Source organism: Saccopteryx bilineata, chromosome 8, assembly GCF_036850765.1.
Source record: "Saccopteryx bilineata isolate mSacBil1 chromosome 8, mSacBil1_pri_phased_curated, whole genome shotgun sequence".
In the NCBI taxonomy this organism is placed as follows: domain Eukaryota; kingdom Metazoa; phylum Chordata; class Mammalia; order Chiroptera; family Emballonuridae; genus Saccopteryx; species Saccopteryx bilineata.
The window spans coordinates 75,087,268-75,100,180 of record NC_089497.1 but is presented as its reverse complement, the minus strand read 5'-3'; the positions used below and the strand labels follow the sequence as shown (position 1 = coordinate 75,100,180).

The 12,913-nt window shown below is 44.6% G+C and overlaps 1 protein-coding gene across 1 annotated transcript in view; it reads left to right on the top strand.

The window, feature by feature from the left end:
• Positions 1 to 12,913, top strand: part of USP13 (ubiquitin specific peptidase 13) — a 141,037-nt gene that overhangs the window by 112,791 nt on the left and 15,333 nt on the right. Inside the window, exons 15-19 of the mRNA XM_066240834.1 lie at positions 2,244 to 2,366; positions 5,217 to 5,243; positions 6,427 to 6,570; positions 9,505 to 9,671; positions 11,137 to 11,290. Coding sequence (XP_066096931.1) covers positions 2,244 to 2,366; positions 5,217 to 5,243; positions 6,427 to 6,570; positions 9,505 to 9,671; positions 11,137 to 11,290 — 615 coding nt within the window. The remainder of the gene's footprint in view (positions 1 to 2,243; positions 2,367 to 5,216; positions 5,244 to 6,426; positions 6,571 to 9,504; positions 9,672 to 11,136; positions 11,291 to 12,913) is intronic.

Here is a 12,913-nt window from a genome sequence, read left to right as displayed (position 1 = left end):
TATTAATAACAAAATGAGTATAGTCAGTTGCAGTAAACAGAGATATGATATTAGCTTGATTGGACTTCCTTCTGTTAATTTTAAAGGCCCTTGACCATTGTTAGAGGTTAATTTTTCAGTCAGTGCATGAGAACCTTTTTTTCTACTATCACAATCTAATAGCAAGGGTGTTACTAGGCTATCCTAAGTGGCATGGAAGGGTATCTAGTTTTACCTTCTGTGGTTTCTAAAAGCAAGTAACTCAGACTGTTTGCCAGTCTTTTTAAGTTTTTCTGTTTTGAGCACTTAAAAAACAACTACTCCGTTTAACCCTGGTTAATTAAGCTCTCATCTGCTGATCTGAAGGGGATGGATAAGAAGAATGGAAAGTCGGCTAGAGTGATTTCCCAGAACCCTCCAGCCCTAACAGTTTACATAAAGCTAATTTGACATTATGCCGGGCTGTGACTGATTCTCTGGCAGATGTTTAAGTATTCTTGGAGTCATGTTGTGGGCAGGGAGGAGGGCAAAGGGCAGGATGTTCATCACTTAGCCTTTCCTCTGTGGGCCAGAGAAGCATCTGGGAAAACACTGACTTCCAAAGGGCTTTGAGCTGCTTCAGAAACAGTTTTCTTATTCTTTGTTTTAAATTCCTATAAAGGAGCAAAAAATTCAAGTGAGATTTCATGAACTTGCTGAATTTAAAGGAATCCCAAAGCTTATTATTATTATTTTTTTGTATTTTTTTCTGAAGTTGGAAACGGGGAGGCAGTCAGACAGGGTCCCGCATGCGCCTGACCAGGATCCACCTGGCACGCCCACCAGGGGGCGATGCTCTGCCCATCTGGGGCGTTGCTCTGTTGCAACCAGAGTCATTCTAGCACCTGAGGCAGAGGCCATAGAGCCATCCTCAGTGCCCGGGCCAACTTTGCTCCAATGGAGCCTTGGCTGAGGAAGGGGAAGAGAGAGACAGAGAGGAAGGAGAGGAGGAGGGGTGGAGAAGCAGATGGGTGCCTCTCCTGTGTGCCCTGGCTGGGAATCGAACCTGGGACTCCTGCATGCCGGACTGACACTCTACCACTGAGCCAACCGGCCAGGGCCCCCAAAGCTTATTTTAACGAACCTGAATTTTTCTGTTGAGAAACTATTGCCTTGATTTTGTGGGGCAGACATTATGTTTGTTATTGCTGTCCCCTGGAAGTAAAACAGTTTTTTTAACTTTTTTTTTTCTTGTGAGAGTAGGGGATATACAAAGACTCCCACATACACCCCCAATGGGATCTACCTGGCAGTCCTCATCTGCGGCCAATGTTCTGCCCATCTGGGTCGCTATCAATAGTTAATTTTAGTGCCTGAGGCAGAGGCTCCACGAGCATTCTCAGTGCCTGGGCCAATGTGCTCGGATCAGTCGAGCCATGGCTGTGGGAGGAAAACAGAGAGAAGGGAGAGAGGGAGGGGTGGAGAAGCAGATGGTTGTTTCTCCTGTGTGCCCTGACTGGGAATCGAACCTGGGACTTCCACATGCTGGGTTGATGTTCACCCACTGAGCCAACCAGCCTGGGCTGGGTTGATGTTTTTAAGTAGGATTGATACACCTGGCATTGTGACTAGTTTTAAGGATACTACTTTTAGGTTCTGTTTGCTAGCCCAAAAGACATCCTACACCAACATTTGAACCCACTTATTACTATATCTGAATATATGCAATACTAAATTCCACTTTGGATAAGGACATGGATTAGAAAAACATTTTTCTACCATGAGAATCAGACTGGTACAGATAGGAGGTCCAGGGTCATGGGGGCCCAGGGAGCCGTGAAGTCTGTGATCGGCTGTCCCAGAGGGCACCCGTATAGACAATAGGCTACAGCTTTGTTTTTCAAAATAAGCTGGAAATGTGGACTTCTAAATTAAAATTTTCTGATTTAAAGATTGGAATTTGTTATTAACATTTTGAAAACATCACACACACAGAAAGTGTCTAGGAGACACATGTTCTGTGGGCTGCCCGTTGCGACCTCTGGCTTATCCCGTGTGTTCTTGCTCAGTGGGAACTCCTGCCGCCCATTGTGCTTTCCCTGGGCTCTGCATTAAAATCTGATCAGACTTGACGAGTCAGCTGGTCCAGTGATCACTGCAGGGGACCGGAAAGCCTTCCTTGGCTCTGCTGCCCTAGACATTGAATGGAGTTAGTGGTGCTGATTTTAGAAGGTGATTGTGGGAATTTGGAGAATCCAGTGAATATCATCTTTCTCGTTTTGCAGATGTTTCTATTGATATGCCAGACCTACTTGATATCAACCATCTCCGAGCCAGGGGGTTACAGCCAGGAGAGGAGGAACTTCCGGACATCAGCCCTCCCATAGTCATTCCTGACGACTCAAGAGGTATCATCTTCCAGGAGGACGTTCTCTGCCTCTCCCCTCACCATCCTCCACTGGAACATTCACTTCTCTTCCATACTCTGTTATCCCGCGGTTGCTTTCCTCTGTGTGACCTCCACACGCACACAGAAGTGAGGCCTGGCTGCCACTGTAAGCTTAAACTAGACATTCCGAGGCGCACAGACCCATCATGATTAGTTGAAATGGGCAGAGGCAGATTAAAGTCAGTTGAGGCCCGGGCACAGAAGAAAATATCAGGCCCCTTACATTAGAAAAAAGTGTCAAGTTGGGGTTTTGCAGGGCCCTTCAGAAGCCAGGGCCCAGGGCGCACGCCCAGTGCGCCTGCCGTTAAAGCTGCCTCTGGAAATGGGTCTGTGGAAATCAGTGTCCACAGACAGAGGGCAGCCAATCTCCAGAAAGATTTTTATTTTCTGTTGCTTCTGGCTTTGCCTTCTTCCTCTCTCTCCTTCCCCCAAATAAACATGGAGGGGCAAAGGAGTGTGTTTTCCATAGTCTAGGAGAGCTGTGTCCCTCTCAGGGGTACCTTTGGAAAACCAGAAGGGAAAATTCAGCAGGGTGCATTGGTTTTAAAACATCTTGCCCAAAGTTTATCTCCCAGGCGTCATCACTGCTTCATAGCAGGGAGTGGTGTGAGTTTCTCTTTCACTCTGTGAATGCTAAAGTGGTCATTGTTCATAATGCTTAACTTTTGAAGAGAAAAGGACATGCTAAAAATAGTTTACTCACCTTTGTGGTTCCAAGAACATTGCTGGAAAATCTTGATTCCATTATTAGGTCCTTTAATCTGATGAAATCAGTGTCATTCTGGCTTTATTTACTCACCTGTTTAGTGTTCACCTTCCAAAACAGTGAATTAAGTGAAATACCCCTTAGTCATGGAGCACCCTGGGCCCTTCTACCATGGGCCTTTCAAGGCTTGAGCAGTGAATACCATTGTTGATCTAGTTTGATGCACAAGGAGGGTAAGGTGAATCCAAGAGGAGGGTTCAAGATAGGCGCCTTTTTTCCCGTAGTTCCTTTCATGCTAAGTCAGATGTTAAAGCGCAGAGGACAGGGAGACCCATATGTGCAGTGGTGGGATTCAGCCAGTTTGCACTGGTTCGGCTGAACTGATACCTAGTTTTTTGTTGAGTTCGGTGAACTGGTTTTTAAAATGGCACTTGTAATCAGGGTTCTCTCTAAGGTGGGCGCCTGGACAGCCGCTCAACGAACAAATCACAAATTTACATTCCTTACCCTTTTTTTAACATTCATCCGTGTGACAGCGTATTCCTAAGCGCCTGTAGTAATGTTCATTCTGTCCATAGGGGAAAAAAATTGCAAATGAGGATGACAATTAAGAAGCAAAATGGAGGCCCTGGCCGGTTGGCTCTGTGGTAGAGCATCGGCCTGGCATGTGGATGTCCCGGGTTCGATTTCTGGCCAGGGCACACAGGAGAAGTGCCCATCTGTTTCTCCACCCTTCTTCCTCTCCTTTCTCTCTCTCTCTCTCTCTCTTCCCCTCCCGCAGCCAAGGCTCCCTTGGAGCAAAGTTGGCCCAGGAGCTGAGGATGGCTCCATGGCCTCTGCCTCAGGCGCTAGAATGGCTCTGGTTGTAGCAGAGCAATGCCCCAGATGGGCTGAGCATTGCCCCCTGGTGGGCATGCTGGATGGATCCCAGTTGGGCACATGTAGGAGTCTGTCTATCTGCCGCCCCCTACTTCTCACTTTGGAAAAATACAAAAAAAAAAAAAAAAAAAGAAACAATATGGAGCCTGACAAGGCAGTGGTGCAGTGGATAGGGTGTTGGACTAGGATGCAGAGGACCCAGGTTCGAAACCCTGAGGTCTCCGGCTTGAGCATGGGGTCACTGGCTTGAGCCCAAAGTACGCTGGCTTGAAGCCCAAGGTCGCTGACTTGAGCAAGGGGTCACTCGCTCTGCTGTAGACCCCGATCAAGGCACATGAGAAAGTAATCAATGAACAACTAAGGTGCCACAACGAAGAATTGATGCTTCTCATCTCTCTCCCTTCCTCTCTGTCCCTATCTGTCCTTGTCTCTGTCGCTATCTCTCACACACACACAAAAGAAGCAATATGGAAATACCTTAGCAGTTTTATTGGTTTTTGTCAGGTATTATTATTTTTTCACTAATATTTTAAAACTTTTTTATAACATAATCTAGTTTTTTATACCTCTTTTATTGTTCTTTTTAAAGTATTAAATGCATGAAATAATAAACTACCTTTTAGTATATCAATTTTTTATACTTAAAACAGTCATGAGGGCAGAGAACTAGTTAAATTATTTGAGTCCCACCACTGCGTATGTGGGACAGGCTAGGTTGTGGGTTCAGGTGATTCTTTAAAGGAATTCAAGAAAGAGCTCAGTATGACTATCACAGAAGTACAAGATGGCTTATTCGCACAGCTTCTGCCTTTCTGAGGTTCATAATGGAAACTTGCCTTGTAATTATAGAGTTCTTAGAAATACAGGGAAAGAACTTGATTTAGTTCATTAAGATGATAATCAGAGCATCATGTTTAATCTGCTCTCAATGTCTGGAACCTGTTATTTTCCCCTGCTTACTGTAATGATTTTATGTTGGGCGGGCTGGGGTGGTCTGTATGGTGGACTGGGGGGTCGACACCAGTGTGGGGTCCTGAGGGGTGACAGAGTTGGGGGGTTGACACCCGTGTGGGGTCCTGAGGGGTGACAGAGTTGGGGGGTTGACACCCGTGTGAGGTCCTGAGGGGTGACAGAGTTAGGGAGTGCCTTGCATCAACTCTTTCTTTTTTCTAAAACTCTCTGCTATGGTTTGGTCTCATTGTCTGCCCTCTCTTTAATTTCCAGATCGCCTGATGAACCAACTAATAGACCGTATGTATCTTGAAAAATTTCCCAGTGCCTTGCAGTCGTTAAGGGTCTGACACATTTATGGGAGGAGTTTCAGTGAAAGGGCTTTGTTCTGCATATGTGATATGCAGTTTTTTCTCAGTAGAAATGATTCTTTGTCTGTACATTGAGGTAGCAAATATAAACCCAGTGACATAGTGATTAAGTAGCCCTGTAGCTCAGGAGAGTGACAATTAGCATGAGAGCTGACCAGCCCTGGGCTGGAAGTTGGGCTATGCCTGTATGACTGTGTGACCTAGAATAATTGACCTAACTTTTCAAGGCCTCGGTTTCCTCATGAATGAATGGGGGGGCTAATGATGCCATTTCTTTTCTCCGCCTCATGAGGAGGCCTCTTGCTGCAGTGACAGCACAGTGGCCAGTCATTGTTTATGCTCCTGATGCCAGGCACATAGTGAAGACACACATCTGGCAGGATGTGGTAGTGTTAATAGTCTCAAGGTTATTAGTTTCCTTGAATTGTGCGTTAATTTTGTAGCCTTTTATTTCCTTTAATCCTGTGGGAGTTGATACTCCTGGTTTTCTAAAGAGAACATTAAAAAAAAACTTTTATAATGAATATTTAGATATTAATTAGGAGAAAGATGGACTGTTTAACATTAAATACCCTGAATATTTTTGTCTATGAAGTCTGCCTGGAGATGAGCTATTGTTAACACCTGGGCTCTCCATTTCTCAGAGTTGATTACTTACTTGCTTTGATTGCTGAGATACTATCCTGAAGGCCTGCTATAACTTCCTGTGAGATTTAAGGAACAGGCCTTTGGCCTGTAGATAATAACTTTTCTCTTCAAATAGGAGAGGCCGCTGTAGGTGTCTTGAGTATGATCTGAGAGGCTGAAATGGTTCTGGGAATACACCAAAGCTCCCCATACACAATTAAGAGAGTTGTATTTCAGTGCCTGGATGGGCAAAGGTGATTGTCATGTTTCTTATTGAGGGCAAAGATTTAGGTCAGCTCAACTCAAATAGCTTAATATTTGGATGGCTTAAAACAAAACAAGGCAAAACAAAGCAAAGCAAAGTTAAACCACCACATGTACACCAAACAAAATAGCAGTTTTGAATAGCATGCAGATAAAGGGGTGAAGAGAAGCGAAGACTAGAGAGCTGGTGTTTTCACACCAGTGTATCCTGTTCTCTGTAGCATCTGACATCGACGAGTCATCGGTGATGCAGCTGGCCGAGATGGGCTTCCCTCTCGAAGCATGTCGAAAGGCTGTGTACTTTACTGGAAATATGGGAGCCGAGGTGGCCTTCAACTGGATCGTTGTTCATATGGAAGAGCCAGGTAGGTGGTCGGAAAATGGGATGGCGTTGGGGTCTGATGCAGTCCTCAGTGACGCTAAGCCTTGGTCCTTCCATGTCCTCTGGATGTGTTCTCAAGATGACTTTTTAGCTCGTAATCTGCAGTGTGTGTGTGTGAGGTGGGCTACCTTTGCTTGCAGAGCTGAGTCCGTGTTTATCTTTCCTCTTTTATTTTTAATAATAGCTGTGTTGAGATAAAATCCAGCCTTTTTTTTTTTTTTGGTGACAGGGTCAGAGAGAGGAACAGATAGGGACAGACAGACAGGAAGGAAGAGAGATGAGAAACATCAATTCTTTGTTGCGGTACCTTAGTTGTTCATTGATTGCTTTCTCATGTGCCTTGACTGGGGGCTACCGCAGCAAGGGATGCCTTGCTCACGCCAGTGACCTTGGGCTTCAAGTTGGTGAGCTGTGCTCAGACCAGATGAGCCTGTGCTCAAGCCCGTGCCCTCAGGGCTTCGAACCTGGGTCTTCTGCGTCCCAGTTTGATGCTGTATCTACTGCGCCAACGCTTGGTCAGGTAAGATAAAATCCAGCTTTTAAAGTGTCTGCAATACCCCTGGAAAGATGAAGGATACATTTCTAGTTAGGAGATGATGAGGACTTGAAATAGAAAAATGTGCATGAAGATACGGGTTTGTTCAGTTAGCTTTCACTTTTATCTACTTTATGACAATAACTCACCCATTGAAAGTATACATTTTAATGGTTTTTAAATGTACTATCAACATCTCTAACTTTAGAACATTTTTTTGTCCCCTGGAAAGAAATCCTGTACACATTAGCAGTCACTTTCTATATCCCTTGCTCCTGGCAACCAATCATCGTCTACTTTCTAGCTCTGTGGATTTGCTTATTGGACATTTCATACGAATAGAATAACACAATATGAGATCTTTTGTTTGTTTCTCTCACTTAACATAATGCTTTCAAGGTTCATCTAAGTTGTAGCATTATCAATACTTATTCCTTCTTATGATTGAATAACATTTTACTGTATGGACACGCTGCATTTTTTTTTTTTTTCTGTATTTTTCTGAAGCCGGAAACGGGGAGAGACAGTCAGACAGACTCCCGCATGCGCCTGACCGGGATCCACTCAGCACGCCCACCAGGGGCCGATGCTCTGCCCCTCCAGGGCATTGCTCTGTTGGGACCAGAGCCACTCTAGCGCCTGGGGCAGAGGCCAAGGAGCCATCCCCAGTGCCTGGGCCATCTTTGCTCCAGTGGAGCCTCGGCTGCGGGAGGGGAAGAGAGAGACAGAGAGGAAGGAGAGGGGGAGGGGTGGAGAAGCAGATGGGCGCTTCTCCTGTGTGCCCTGGCCGGAAATCGAACCCGGGACTTCTGCACGCCAGGTTGACACTCTACCACTGAGCCAACCGGCCAGGGCCAACACGCTGCATTTTATTTATCCTTTTATCAATTGGTGGCCACTTGGGTTGTTTCCACTTTTTAGCTATTGTGAATAATGTGGCTATAAATATTTTGGGTACAAATTTTTGTGTGGACCTGTTTTCATTTCTCTTGAGTGGCGTTGCAGTGTCATATGATAGCTCTATGTTTAACTTTTTGAGGAACTGCTAAATTGTTTTCAACAGTGACTGCACCATTTTACTTTCTACCAGCAATGTATAAGGATTTCAGTTTCTCTGGAGTCTCACCAGCCTTGCTGTTTCTGTTTTTATTATACTCATTCCACTGGATTTGAAGTGGTATCTCATTGTGGTTTTGGTTTTCATTTCCCTAATGACTAATTATGTAGAGCATATTTTCATATTATTGATCATTTATAGCTCTTTAGAGAAATGTCTATTCAAATCCTTTGCCCATTTTTTTTTTTTTTTTTTTTTTTGTGACAGAGACAGAGAGAGAGAGTCAGAGAGAAGGACAGATAGGGACAGACAGGCAGGAGTGGAGAAGGATGAGAAATATCAATTCTTTATTGTGGCTCCTTTAGTTGTTTATCGATTGCTTTCTCATATATGCCTTGATGGGGGCAGGGGGGTTTCAGCAGGACAAGTGACCTCTTGCTCAAGCCAGCAACCTTGGGTTCAAACCAGCGACCTTGGGCTTCAAGCCAGCAACCATGGGGTCATATATATTATCCCATACTCAAGCCAGCGACACCTCAGTCAAGCTGGTGAGCCCGCGCTCAAGCCAGATGAGCCCTCACTCAAGCTGGATGAGCCCACGCTCAAGCTGGCAATCTCAGGGTTTCGAACCTGGGTCCTCTGTGTCCCAGTCTGATGCTCTATCCATTGCACCACCACCTGCTCAGGTTCCTTTGCCCATTTTTAATGAGGTTATTTGTCTTTTTGTTGTTGAGTTCGGAGAGTTCTTTTTGTATTCTGAATATAAGTACCTTAGATATATGATTTGGAAATATTTCCCCACATTCTTGGGTTGTCTTCTCACTTTCTTGATGGCATTTTTGGAAGCACAAAAGTTTTAAATTTTGATGAAATGTAATCCATCCATTTTTTTCTTTTGTTACTTGTGCTTTTGGTATCTAAGAAGTCATTACTTAACCCAAGATCACCAAGACTTACTCACATGTTTTCTTCTAGGAGTTCTGTAGTTTTAGCTTTTACATTAGGTCAGTGATCCGCTTGGTTAATCTCTGTGTCTGGTGTGAGTAGAGTTCCACCTTCATCTTTTGCATGTGGATATGCAGTTTGTCAGAGCACCTCTCCTCATTGAATGGTCTTAGTAGCTTTGCTGAAAATTCACTTGGCCAGAAATATATGGGCTTATTTCTGGACTTTCAATTCTATTCGATTGATCTTTATGCCAGTACTGACCATCTTGATTATTGTAACTTTGTTGATGTTTATTCTTTCTCGACTTTGAAGTGTTGTTTATTTTAAGACCGAAAAAAAGAAGAAGAAAAAAGCCTAAGTGTGCTGATTTTCCCCAGACTTTGCAGAACCGTTGACCATGCCTGGTTATGGAGGAGCAGCATCTGCGGGAGCCTCTGTTTTTGGTGCTATTGGGTTGGATAACCAGCCTCCGGAGGAGACTGTCGCTATCATTACCTCCATGGGGTTCCAGCGAAGTCAGGCTGTCCAGGCGCTACGAGCAACGGTAAGCAGGAGACTGTGCGGGTACTTCCTCTTATTGGAGTGATTTGTATTTCTTTAGGTAGCGATTGAGACACTCCAGTGTCCTTTGATCATTTGGGGTCATGTTGGTCTCACTCTATACCCCACCGTGACTTACAGAGATTTTCTTTTTCTTTGCATACAGGTTATATAAAGCTCAAACAAATAAGTGAGGGCATCATACAGAGAGTTTACACTAGAGAGTTAAGAAAAAAATAGGGAGACAGTACACTTGGGGCAAGAGGACTGAACTGAAAGAAACTCCACATCATCTTACTGTTTCTTGACAGTGGGTCTGTGATTTGCCTGAGCTTGCCTGTGGCCTCAGAGCAAAGAGGGATGCATGAGGTTTCTGTGCTCACTATGGCAGTTTTTTAGGAAAGATTATGCTTCTCTGATACCAAGGCCTTGGAGAAATGTCCCAGAAGTCCTCATAGAGAAGACTGAATGGCTTCTTGGAATTCTCTGCTTCGGTAGAGAGAGAAGAGTCTTCTGGTACTCATGAACTTTCTGATATTGCCAGGAGAGAAAGGACCATGAAGCGAGAGGCTAGAAGTCTTCTTTTTGCAGTGAAGATATCTGTTTATATTGAGGGAAGGAACTTCTTTTTAAACCCATCTTCCTTGCCACACTATATTTCATTTTTGAGAGGTTGTCTGCTACTAATTCCTTTTGCCTGTCCTGACTGGTGGCCTGCTGGCATGCATTGCTAAGGTCACCATGATTCTCAACTAGCATGTGTTTCACTTGGGGAACTTGCTTATATCCTACTATTTTATTTGCTTGGCTCTTTCACGGGAGATTCTATGTCTAAATAAACTCTTTACTCCTCCAGTGATAATACAAATGGGGGGATATGTCCATGTTTTTCTAGTCACTTGGTTTGAGTGGAATGGAGCTCAGTTTAAAACAATTTAACTTAACTAGCCAGTGTTGTCATTAATCAAGGCATTGATTTTGTCTCTACTGCAGTTTAACCATTGTGCCAACATTTGGGGAGATAAGAGGCATTAATATAGTACCCATGTTGGCACCCTTCTACCTGGCAAGGTTATCTGCAAAAAATACAGTTGGTAGAGAATGTAGTGTTTGCAATTATTGTGGCCTTAGAAAGAACTGCACTCAAACAAATGCCATACTTTTTGGCATTCTGCACCCGGTCATTATCAGCACCAGCCTACAGAAATGCTGAGCTCAGATATGGGCTTTGGAATGCTGATCGGCTGCTCAGAATGGCTTTCTAGTGAATCTGGTTGCAGACTTTGGTTGGCAGAATTGCAGAGTGCAAGTGCATTTTACATGCAGAGTCAGAGCTTCTTACTCAGAAGACAGCAAGGACTAATGAGCTCAGACCTCCTGCCCTCACTGCCTGACATCCTCGTTCAAATTGTCAGGATATAATGAGGCCTGGGGACTGCATACATTGTAAAATTATTTTATTTTACTAGAATAGTAACCTAGAAAGAGCACTGGATTGGATCTTTAGCCACCCTGAGTTTGAAGAGGACGGAGACTTTGTGATGGAGATGGAGAACAATGCCAATGCCAATATCATTTCCGAGGCCAAGCCGGAAGGACCCAGAGTCAAGGATGGATCTGGAAGTAAGTTGTCTGCCTGAGGGGTGGTCTGAGCAATAGTCACTATTCGTTCAGCCCATGTCCTTCCCTCCTGCCACTCATTAAAACCTTTGCCATCATTCAAAAGTGAGCTCATAAGTGGCACAGTCTGCCACTTTGCATGGCCATCGTGATATGATCAAGTCTTGGACAGTCTCAGAGTTATGTTGCCTAGTAGTGTGTGTGCTTAAGTTTAGTGCCAGCTTTGACTTTATCTGTCCTTTGAGATAAAATTTTTTCATGTACCATGGAAGTTTTTTTTTGTCTAAAAGAGAACACTTCTTTTTTTTTTTTAATTTTAGTTTTAAATGAGAAGAGGGGAGATGGACCCCCTCTTCTACATGCACCCTGACCAGGATCGACCCAGCGACCCTTGTCTGGGGCTGATGCTCGCAACCGAGCTATTTTTAGCTCCTGGTGGAGGCTCCATGGAGCCATTCTCAGTGCCTGGAGCCAGCATGCTCAAATCAGTTGAGCCGTGGCTGTAGGAGTGGGAGAGAGAGAGAGAGAGAGAGAGAGAGGGAGGGAGGGAAGGGGAGTGTAAGGGGGAAGAAGCAGCAGATGGTCACTTGCCCTGACCAGGAATCGAACCTGGGACTTCCACATGCTGGTTCACACTCTATCACTGAGCCAACTGGCCAGGGCCAAGAACATTTATATTCACGTGGTGTTTTTGAACAGTTGAAAAGCAGTCTTATACCATCAACCCTGTCATTGTTCGTACCAACTGCTGATAACTCTCTGAGGGGCTGTCAGGACAGCAGGCAGAGGTGTGGTAAGCCAGTGTTCAATCTTTTAAGAGCAAACACTTATGTATGTCACTGTGTGCCAGGCACTGTTCTAAACACTTGGCATATATAATCTTCAACACACTCATTTTACAGGTGAGAAAACAGAGGCCTGACCTGTGGTGGGGCAGTGGATAAAACGTCGACCTGGAATGCTGAGGTTGTCACTGGTTCGAAACCCTGGGTTTGCCCAGTCAAGGCACATATGGGAGATGATGCTTCCTGCTCCTCCCCCATTATCTCTCTCTCTCTAAAATGAATAAAGAAAGTCTAAAAAAACCACTTTAAAAAAAAAGAAAGATTAGGTGACTTGCTCAAGGTCACACAGCTCTTAAGACATGGAGCCAAGATTCAAACTCAGAATTCCTGTTCTTTATCATTGCGATGCCCTGCTTCTTGGACTGTCATTGCCTACAGAGTAATGTTCCTTAGCCTGGCACTTGTCATCCTCTCCAGTCAGGTGTCAGCTGACCTTGTCTCTCAGTGTCATTTCTTCTGTACCCCCTGTGCCCCCACAGTTCAGATGCCTGACATTATAGTCGCAGTACCAGCCCACTCAGCTGTCTTTGACCCTCTTCTTGCTACTTCCAGGCTTTTGCTCAGGTTAATCCTTAATTGTGAAATGCCCTCTCTCCTATCACTGCACCCTAAAATCTCTACCATGATTCAAAACTTGACCCCAAATTCCCTTGCTCTGGATGGCGTTTCCAGGTCTTGGTCATAATCAGTCCATGCTTACCTCATATGCTCATAATACACCCATATCAACAGCACTGCCGTCTGTGCCTCCTTTAATCCTGCAAGGTAGATTTTATGGATG